Source organism: Acanthaster planci, linkage group LG09 (genome assembly GCF_054643075.1).
Source record: "Acanthaster planci isolate LZ-2023a linkage group LG09, COTS_SCS, whole genome shotgun sequence".
Lineage (NCBI taxonomy): Eukaryota > Metazoa > Echinodermata > Asteroidea > Valvatida > Acanthasteridae > Acanthaster > Acanthaster planci.
In genome coordinates this window covers 6,572,433-6,583,565 of record NC_141785.1, presented here as the reverse complement: position 1 = coordinate 6,583,565, position 11,133 = coordinate 6,572,433, and the positions used below count along the sequence as shown (strand labels likewise).

At 41.5% G+C, this 11,133-nt stretch overlaps 1 protein-coding gene across 2 annotated transcripts in view; it reads right to left on the bottom strand.

Annotated features, from left to right (window-relative positions):
- The window catches only part of sgsm1 (small G protein signaling modulator 1), a 30,627-nt gene that overhangs the window by 8,270 nt on the left and 11,224 nt on the right, over positions 1-11,133 (bottom strand). The window contains exons 9-19 of one of the 2 annotated variants that reach the window (XM_087141763.1): positions 10,196-10,336; positions 9,687-9,823; positions 9,018-9,035; positions 6,600-6,667; positions 4,949-5,248; positions 4,405-4,603; positions 4,166-4,230; positions 3,839-3,972; positions 3,618-3,686; positions 2,998-3,342; positions 2,336-2,704 (exon numbers count right to left, since the gene is read on the bottom strand). In XM_087141763.1, coding sequence (XP_086997889.1) covers positions 2,336-2,704; positions 2,998-3,342; positions 3,618-3,686; positions 3,839-3,972; positions 4,166-4,230; positions 4,405-4,603; positions 4,949-5,248; positions 6,600-6,667; positions 9,018-9,035; positions 9,687-9,823; positions 10,196-10,336 — 1,845 coding nt within the window. The remainder of the gene's footprint in view (positions 1-2,335; positions 2,705-2,997; positions 3,343-3,617; positions 3,687-3,838; positions 3,973-4,165; positions 4,231-4,404; positions 4,604-4,948; positions 5,249-6,599; positions 6,668-9,017; positions 9,036-9,686; positions 9,824-10,195; positions 10,337-11,133) is intronic. The other variant, XM_087141764.1, reaches the window with a different exon arrangement.

Genomic DNA, 11,133 nt, shown 5'->3' with positions numbered 1-11,133 from the left:
ACACTCCTCCGCTGCTCCTCTCCCTAAGCTACTGTCTTACCGTATACACTCCTCCGCTGCTCCTCTCCCTAAGCTACTGTCTTACCGTATACACTCCTCCACTGCTCCTCTCTCTAAGCTACTGTCTTACCGTATACACTCCTCCACTGCTCCTCTCCCTAAGCTACTGTCTTACCGTATACACTCCTCCGCTGCTCCTCTCCCTAAGCTACTGTCTTACCGTATACACTCCTCCGCTGCTCCTCTCCCTAAGCTACTGTCTTACCGTATACACTCCTCCGCTGCTCCTCTCCCTAAGCTACTGTCTTACCGTATACACTCCTCCACTGCTCCTCTCTCTAAGCTACTGTCTTACCGTATACACTCCTCCGCTGCTCCTCTCCCTAAGCTACTGTGTTACCGTATACACTCCTCCACTGCTCCTCTCCCTAAGCTACTGTCTTACCGTATACACTCCTCCGCTGCTCCTCTCCCTAAGCTACTGTCTTACCGTATACACTCCTCCGCTGCTCCTCTCCCTAAGCTACTGTCTTACCGTATACACTCCTCCGCTGCTCCTCTCCCTAAGCTACTGTCTTACCGTATACACTCCTCCGCTGCTCCTCTCCCTAAGCTACTGTCTTACCGTATACACTCCTCCACTGCTCCTCTCCCTAAGCTACTGTCTTACCGTATACACTCCTCCACTGCTCCTCTCCCTAAGCTACTGTGTTACCGTATACACTCCTCCGCTGCTCCTCTCCCTAAGCTACTGTCTTACCGTATACACTCCTCCACTGCTCCTCTCTCTAAGCTACTGTCTTACCGTATACACTCCTCCGCTGCTCCTCTCCCTAAGCTACTGTGTTACCGTATACACTCCTCCACTGCTCCTCTCCCTAAGCTACTGTCTTACCGTATACACTCCTCCGCTGCTCCTCTCCCTAAGCTACTGTCTTACCGTATACACTCCTCCGCTGCTCCTCTCCCTAAGCTACTGTCTTACCGTATACACTCCTCCGCTGCTCCTCTCCCTAAGCTACTGTCTTACCGTATACACTCCTCCACTGCTCCTCTCTCTAAGCTACTGTCTTACCGTATACACTCCTCCGCTGCTCCTCTCCCTAAGCTACTGTGTTACCGTATACACTCCTCCACTGCTCCTCTCCCTAAGCTACTGTCTTACCGTATACACTCCTCCGCTGCTCCTCTCCCTAAGCTACTGTCTTACCGTATACACTCCTCCGCTGCTCCTCTCCCTAAGCTACTGTCTTACCGTATACACTCCTCCACTGCTCCTCTCCCTAAGCTACTGTCTTACCGTATACACTCCTCCACTGCTCCTCTCCCTAAGCTACTGTGTTACCGTATACACTCCTCCGCTGCTCCTCTCCCTAAGCTACTGTCTTACCGTATACACTCCTCCACTGCTCCTCTCTCTAAGCTACTGTCTTACCGTATACACTCCTCCGCTGCTCCTCTCCCTAAGCTACTGTGTTACCGTATACACTCCTCCACTGCTCCTCTCCCTAAGCTACTGTCTTACCGTATACACTCCTCCGCTGCTCCTCTCCCTAAGCTACTGTCTTACCGTATACACTCCTCCGCTGCTCCTCTCCCTAAGCTACTGTCTTACCGTATACACTCCTCCGCTGCTCCTCTCCCTAAGCTACTGTCTTACCGTATACACTCCTCCACTGCTCCTCTCTCTAAGCTACTGTCTTACCGTATACACTCCTCCGCTGCTCCTCTCCCTAAGCTACTGTGTTACCGTATACACTCCTCCACTGCTCCTCTCCCTAAGCTACTGTCTTACCGTATACACTCCTCCGCTGCTCCTCTCCCTAAGCTACTGTCTTACCGTATACACTCCTCCGCTGCTCCTCTCCCTAAGCTACTGTCTTACCGTATACACTCCTCCGCTGCTCCTCTCCCTAAGCTACTGTCTTACCGTATACACTCCTCCGCTGCTCCTCTCCCTAAGCTACTGTCTTACCGTATACCCTCCTCCACTGCTTCTCTCTCTAAGCTACTGTCTTACCGTATACACTCCTCCACTGCTCCTCTCCCTAAGCTACTGTCTTACCGTATACACTCCTCCACTGCTCCTCTCCCTAAGCTACTGTCTTACCGTATACACTCCTCCACTGCTCCTCTCCCTAAGCTACTGTCTTACCGTATACACTCCTCCATTGCTCCTCTCCCTAAGCTACTGTCTTACCGTATACACTCCTCCACTGCTCCTCTCCCTAAGCTACTGTCTTACCGTATACACTCCTCCATTGCTCCTCTCCCTGAGCTACTGTCTTACCGTATACACTCCTCCACTGCTCCTCTCCCTAAGCTACTGTCTTACCGTATACACTCCTCCATTGGATGATGCAGGAGATACAGCCATACTTTCAGCTGTCAATGTGTCTGTTATTCCAAGACATTTCCCTTTCTGTGTCAGATCTTCTTCCTCCTCTTTCACCTCCTCTGTGGGCGGGGAATCCTCCCCATTACACAGCTCCACGCGGACTTCTCCTTCTTCTACATCATGTCCAACATCAGACTCACTGCAGGTAGTGCCAGTGTGCTTGAGACTGTCTCTAGACTTGACACTGGATGAGCTGGCAATACTAGCTCCCATACCCTCATCTACCGATGCATCGCTGTGTTTGTGCTTCAGATGATGTCGTTCTTTCTCTTGTGGGTTCCGACATTCAATCACCACATATTCCTCCTGTTAGTCACAAATCAAAGAAGATTGGAGTATAAAGGTCAACTCTTTAGTCCCTCCAAGAATAGTTGAATGACTATGACAAATACTCTAGTAGCCTAGACAGCAATGTCCCATTCATATAGACTATACTTCTCTATTAAACAGCACATTGTCAACAATGCTCTATCAGGACAAGACTAATAAACCAATGCTAACAAAATTGATGAAGTGTGAAGCCATCACTAATAAGATATTCTTAGCCCTAACCCCTTAGGGTGTACGTAAATGGAGGATTGAGGACTGTTTAGTCATACCTTACGAATGATCTCCCGTTGTTCTTGAGTCATTTCTTCCCCAGTTCCTGTTGACCGTACTTCCCCTGCCTCAATATACTCATCATTATCTTCTTCATCTTCCAGCTCAAACACCTCACTATCCAGGCTAGGATCATGTCCCTGCAGCGGTATTTGACCTTCAGAGCTATTCTCTGATGATAGCTTGGCTGCCTGAGTGTCACGGTCACGCTGTTTGATAATGGCCTCAACCGCCATCCACTCAGCCACAATCTGCTCATATGTCATGCGTGTGTTAGAATCCACTGATCGCCTTTCATCCTCAGTACAGCCAAATTTATAATGACCTAGCATGTATGGCCACACCTACAAAGAATACCAATGTCAAGGAAACAAATGAGTAATGAAGAAACAATTTCAGAGAGCTTTTAAGATGCTCTAGAACTATGTGGACATAACTTGTAAATATAGACCTTAATAGCACATGGCAATCAATCTGAACAATTCTACAGAATCTCAACAAGTTTAGAAAGTATTCAAATGAAAGGAGTAGAATACTCTGTCACAAGGCCAGCTTCAAGACAATTATATGAGCTGCCAGTAAGTTGTTAATGTGACAGGTAAGATCTTTTTCTTTGTACCTCTTTTCTGATCTCATGAGCCACTCCACCAAAATACACCAGCCGCATCACGTCTTCCTCATTCACTTCCTGAAACAACAACGCATCAATTACAGTGTCATACTATTCCCCAAATTGATGTAAGTGCGTATGTTTACAGAAAGCACAAAACAGCTCTGCCACAATATAACAAAAGAAATTAACACGGAATTCAAGAAGCGCATTGTCCAAGTTACTTATACCTTGCCCGCCTCCATAAACCTAGCCCACTTGTGAGCATCAAGTCCCTCTGATGCATCAACAGCGATGATGTTAGCATCCACCAAGCCTGACAGGTGTGTGCGAACAGTGCGCAGGTGCCGACAGTGAGCTAGCCCTGTGTTGGAAAGAGGAAGAATGTAGGATGTGACAATGTACCTACTGTAAGCTTGTACCAATTGTTTCTCATAATCCCCTCGAAAAATGGCCAAAAAGATGTGAAAAGAAGCAAGCAGCTGTAGCAGTGCGTGATTTTTCATTAATGCTAAACTATCAAAACTTTCAAGGTAAAATTCAGGAAATATACTTACATCCATAGAAGGCTCTTGATATGATCTGTTTCTTCATGGTATCACAAAGAAGCTTGATGGATGATCTAAGAATGAAAGAAAAATCAGTGTTACTTGCTATGCACGCACCCAACAAGAGAGACAGCACTGACTATACCTGACTATAAAATCACAGCAGATGACAGCAAACAATTTACAATTTGATCAACCTGATGAGAAATGAAGCAATAATTGCAGGAGATGGTTTTGACTTTGCTTGCCTGGATGTAGCTGTGGTCATCATTGGTATTTCAGAGTTTGGTGAAGAGGGGGAATAGATACGTGATGTGGTGGTAGAACTGGTGGGGCTAGCTAGAACCTCCTGTTGCCTGATGAGTGTATGCTTAGGTCCTGTGTCTCGTAACAGCCAAGGGAATCCTCCAGATTTACCTCGCTTCGGGTCAATGATGTCCTCTGGAACTATGGGCAAAAAGGAAAACTAGTTTCAACAGACTGCTGATTGATGAGTTTTCTCCTAAATCCAAAATAACACAGGCGATAAAAGCACCTGTTTCATTCAGATTTTATTATCAATTGAATAATGATGCTGCCTTAAAATTGGTAGAGTTAAAGTTTTTCAGAAGTATTATACTGACTGAAACTGACTCTACAAATCATTTGGGGGATATAAGAAGTCAGTCCAGTTATGTTCAAGCTTTTTACACTTTGCCTAAATGTAAACACCAACTACTATTGAGCAAAGCTGTTGTGTTCTATTTGCCACAAAGTGCAGTCCGAATTCTACATGAGAAATGACTGACTTACCATACTCTGGCTTGAATGCCTTGATGATTCTAAAGACATAATCTGTGGCTTCCTCCCCCTCAAATATCTGCGTCCCTTCTTTCTGGTTTGTGCTCAACCCTGACGTCTTACGACGCAGCTTGGGTAAGACCTTCCCTTTACCTCTCTGAGACCAGAGGGGTGGGTCTAACTGACCTCTGGGGAGGAGCCCATTCTCTAGACAGGTCAAGAAAGCCAGGAGGTGACCACCTTTTGGGAAATGGATGGGAGGATACTGAACACCATCCTGACCAACGAGGACAAGAGTACCACCACTGTCAGCTGTAGAAGGGTCAGATGAAAATGATCAAAGATGAGTCAAGCAATATTCAAGAAACGACATAATGTAATAATCTAAAAATGGGTCTCAAATATGGAAAATAAAACTAGTTACATTGTAAAATGGGAGAGGCCTACGGTATCCATGAAATGACATAATGTAATAATCTAAACATGGGTCTCAAATATGGAAAATAAAACTAGTTACATTGTAAAATGGGAGAGGCCTACGGTATCCATGAAATGACATAATGTAATAATCTAAACATGGGTCTCAAATAAGGAAAATAAAACTAGTTACATTGTAAAATGGGGGAGGCCTACGGTATCCATGAAACGACATAATGTAATAATCTAAACATGGGTCTCAAATAAGGAAAATAAAACTAGTTACATTGTAAAATGGGGGAGGCCTACGGTATCCATGAAACGACATAATGTAATAATCTAAACATGGGTCTCAAATAAGGAAAATAAAACTAGTTACATTGTAAAATGGGGGAGGCCTACGGTATCCATGAAACGACATAATGTAATAATCTAAACATGGGTCTCAAATAAGGAAAATAAAACTAGTTACATTGTAAAATGCGGGAGGCCTACGATATCCATGAAACGACATAATGCAATAATCTAAACGTGGGTCTTAAATAAGGAAAATAAAACTAGTTACCTGTACATTGTAAAATGGGGGAGGCCTACGGTATCCATGAAACGACATAATGCAATAATCTGAACATGGGTCTCAAATAAGGAAAATAAAACTAGTAACATTGTAAAATGGGGGAGGCCTACGGTATCCATGAAACGACATAATGTAATAATCTAAACATGGGTCTCAAATAAGGAAAATAAAACTAGTTACATTGTAAAATGGGGGAGGCCTACGGTATCCATGAAACGACATAATGTAATAATCTCAACATGGGTCTCAAATAAGGAAAATAAAACTAGTTACATTGTCAAATTGGGGAGGCCTACGGTATCCATGAAACGACATAATGTAATAATCTAAACATGGGTCTCAAATAAGGAAAATAAAACTAGTTACATTGTCAAATTGGGGAGGCCTACGGTATCCATGAAACGACATAATGTAATAATCTAAACATGGGTCTCAAATAAGGAAAATAAAACTAGTTACATTGTCAAAACAGAGTATCATCTGTTTCACTATGGTAATACAAGCCAAGATCTCAGGCATATTTGACAACATTAGACTGATCTATTTAGATCTGACTTTAGAACATCTACATGTCATCTTGTGACTGCATCTGATCTGTGAGGAATTTTCCATTCTTCACTGGTGTTCAGTCTTGGCAATAACCGGCAAGATTAGGTGGACTGTACTCACGTTGTTGATGACAATGAAGATAAACAATGTCTTCCAGGTTCACTGTCACAGCATAGTCCCAGTAGATGCTGAGGAAAGAATATAAAAGATGAGAGTGGAATAAAACAGCAGAAATAACCAAGAGGGTACCTAGCAAAGAGAGGCATACTGTCTACATCCTAAAAGGTAATGGTAAAAACCACTTCCAGGAAAATGGACTTTTTTCATAAACCATATTGGATTTGTATTTCATTAAACTTTTAAATAAATGTGTCTGTGCCTCATTCTAAGATTATTAGACAGGCGAGATTCAGTACAGGTAGATGAAACTCCACTTTAGTGAAAGTCCTTACCATTGCCGACTATTGACTCATTAACAGCATTTCCCCAAGATAATTGGCAATGAAGAGTTTCTTATTTACAAAAAAAAGTCCCCCCGAAGTTTCATCTGGGTGTATGCTAGCTTCTGAAGGCTCAAAAGCTAACCTTTCCTCTGACAGACTAAGTAACTACTCCCACAACTATTCTGTGCCAATCCAACCCAACATGGCCAAAGTTTACAAGGCCATGTTATATCAGTAATGCCCCATATCATTATGTCCACAGAGTACAGCCTGCAAAACATTTTGGCCAAAGCTGTTAGCATGAAGAAGTATGGTCCTTAAACAGCAGTCTATTTCAAGAAGCTGACAGAAAACAATAAAGCTGAAAAAATATAAGCCAATGATGAGAGACCAAACAAACACTTTCAATTTCCTGAGTTTGGAAAAGAAGCTACAATTTAGCAGACAGAATTAGAAGCCATTACTGCGATGTCACCATGCTAAAGGGCAGGTGTTATGCAGGTGTTAAATACCTATCCATCCAACAGGGTGTAGTGACCTGCAAATACTGGCGCACCACAAGCTTAAGAATATGAGTAAGTGTGGTGTTACCGCAGTAACGACGTCTCCTCAGATCAGTTTATCAAATGACCTAATAAATTAGGATGGTTCTACCAAGTGTCAGCAATCTGACTAAAGTAAATCTAGAAAATGCTCAATTTACTAAAATTGCAAAGGATCAATTTTCTTACTTCATTTTTCCATAAAATCAGTCTCCGCAACTAATATGAAACAGAGTGCCAGCTATATCATTTGTAGATTTTCACGATTTTTTTTTACAGTTCAGTTGAGAACTGCATGTTTTCCATAAGGCTCCAGATAGTTTGTATGAATCCCCTTTCAACTAGGACAACCTTAACTAAGTTAGCTTTATGTGAGGCAGACAGGGCTGTGCCGAATATCTGAATATTCAATAGATAATCAAATATTTGAGTATTATTTTCTGAATTTGAATATTCAAATGCAAAATTTGTAAAAAGGGAGAATTTACCTTTTGTTTTAAATTAAATGAAAAAAATGCACAATTCAGGCTTGTTTCAGGCAGATTCAAATGAAAAGTGACAGAAATCTTACAATTAAAAAAGTAAATTATTCATTAAAATATTTAAACAGAATAGAAGATTTGAACAGGGCAGGAAGTATTGTTCATGTCTTAAATCTTGCCAAATCTTGGCTGGAGATACTCCAAGACGTGTGAAGCTATTACAGTGATTATAATGTACAATTGTGTGCATTATTGAAACTGATTTTGTATATGGTTTGTTCATTAACAATCCACTGGTCGGTATGACTGAATATTTGGATATTTATTCGAATTGAAGGTCGAATATTTCAATAGTGAATTATTCAAATTAACTCAGCCCTAGAGACAGAACAGAAAAAACACCCAAACCAGCATGAAAGTCAAAACAGACAAGGGAAAACAGCGGAACAGCCAAGCCAATTCAAAACCCTCAACCAAAAAATAAAGCTGGCTTTTAAAAAAAAAGACCTTTTAATTTCAAGAACTGGAAGTGGGTTATCTCAATTTAAAAATTCATTAAAATCTATTTTGAATTCACAAGAGCAGTCAGGCAATGCCAAGTACTTAGACCTTCCCTTTTCTGCACGACCATTAGATGAGAAAATGTCCCACAAGACATTTTCTTGCACTGTGCACTGACCAGACCACAGAGTTTAATCAAAGCCTGCCCTCGGGATATCACAGCCAGTACAATTTATGAATATAAGCTGAAACTGAACAGTGTCTGAGGTTAACTCCTACATGATGTAATACTGTCTGGGTTTCCAAACAATCATAATTCTACCATTCAGACTTCTTTGCTGTTGGCCCACCATGCAAAGCAAGTCATTGTGTTAGTAATCTACACCTTATCCCATCACCCAAGGAAAGACTGCTTATACCTATAACTACAGCCCAGCTGGAAAATATGAAAGGGCAATGAATGAATGCGCATGATGTCAGAGAGAAATTAGAATGAAGCTAAACCCTGCTAATGACGTATTTTTTGCACTTGTGTGTTGTTTCAGCAATGTAAAATGCTATGCAACTTACCGAATTCGTGACACATGACTAATGACAAAACAGAACAAAAACCAAAATTGAATGAACCAAAAAATAAGCTAGCGACAGGGGGGAATGGACACGACTAAACCCACATATATAAACAATGAATTAATAATTGTTTCTTCAAAATCTGGAAGATTTCATTTTGAAATGACCTTCAGTGGATTTCCAAATTTTAACTGCAGTAAATCAATTTTTCCAGCAAGTTGCATGTAGTTTGTGACTATGTAAGAAACTGGAACAAAGACAACTGTTCCGGAGAAAAATTAATAAAATCCTGCCTTCATTGACAAGATGTTCCATGACTTATGGACAAACTTATCATACACTCATTACCCACTGATATGCCTATCAGTTTCCTTGTGAAAAATCTTGCCACAAGAGGGAGCCAAAATGCATGAAGCAAATAAAGCTCTGCATTCTGATGAGTTACTCTCTATGGTGGGTAACAGGTGGATATATAGCAGATGTACAGTTTGTTCAACCCACTACCATGGTACATGTATAATTGTAAACATGTGGCTCATCTTTCTGGTACAGACACATAAGCACGAAGCAAAAGCCATGAAAGTAGCCATTTTTTTCTCCAACAGTCCCTAATGAGTGAACCTAATACTCTTGGTTCGTGTTGTGTGATTTGCCAACTTTTCCCCTCACCTTTTCTCGGGGTCTGTCTCACTCTCTTCAGAGCCCCCTCCTCCATTCATAAGTTGGTTAGGTGTCCATTTGATGGTCAGATGTTCAGCTGTTTGATGAAGTGACAGGTAGCCTGGAATATGCTGAATATCCTCTTTCTGTAAAATGGCCAAAAACAAATCATAAAAGACTTTTGTATTCAGAAATCAGGTGCCAACAGTTAAGAGGTACAGTACTTGTGGCAATTAAAGACAAAAAGGACAAAACAGGTGGACTGCAGCATTTAGATCCAGAATAATTAAGACATATTGCTGCTGACATATTAATTTAAGATGCATTAAAAAGGTGACTCATTACAGTGTGGGTTTCATAGAAGAAGTCTAAGTTGAGTCCAACCACTTCAGCCCCTAAGGTATGAGTTACACTTACTGCAACAAATCATCCTTCCATTATCTTAGCAATTGTACCAAGACATTGTCCCCGATATAAACAGTGGACCACTTCTTAAGGCATATGTTTAATTCATTTACCGGCTGGACCAAGACGTTATTTTTGCCATACAGGAGAGTACTTCTTGAATTCTGATGGAGAGACTCAACATAGTCTCTAGCAGAGAGAGGTGCTCCTCTGTGATCGTCTGATGACCCCTGGTGACCATGGATGCGTTTGACCTATTAGAATAGGGACAATATAGGTATAAATATCCCTTGACTTTGAATATTCATAACTATGAATACTCATAACGATAGTAATGAAAACTTGAAGGTTGAGCAGATAAAAACCTGCTTTCCAAGTTGTTTACAGTTTAAGTGGGTCAAGTCCAAGCAAAGACCATTTGTTTTTCCCTGGTAACCCATGCACAAAATACATCCTGGGTACCAGGCAAAATTGAAAAGTGGTTGAGAATCTTGTCGATATTACTGAAGTGCAGTACCAAACACAGCTATACCGAACATTCAGCTGTACAGTACATCGTCCTTGGCTCCCAATAATTTGTGCACAGAACCTACCGAACACTATTCAGTTGCCGTTTGTAATTCCCGAACGTCAACATGTTGGAAAGTTGTTGTTATGTTGGAAAGTGACAAGTGGACATTATTTCCCCAAGGATTAGAAGGAAAAGCCACTAGTTGTCAACAATATTGAATAGACACTGGTTTTGCGACTCCACATGATCAGGTGCGGAAGAAAACCGCACGTACGCGCACGGTGGCATTGCACTAACAATACAATGTAGTCTAAAGAGGGTGCCGCTGATACACAAATCAACCCAGATTCACCACAGCATGCATCAGAGATCGATCCTGAGCAGTAGTTTCACGACTTTTAGGATAAACTTGATATCAATTTTTTGACTCAAGTTTAAATAAAAAACAAAAATAATTAACAGATACATTTCTAGAAACCTTAAACTTGAATGCAATGGCAAAACATCACAAAAACAGTGAACCAAGGTATCACAAGAGGG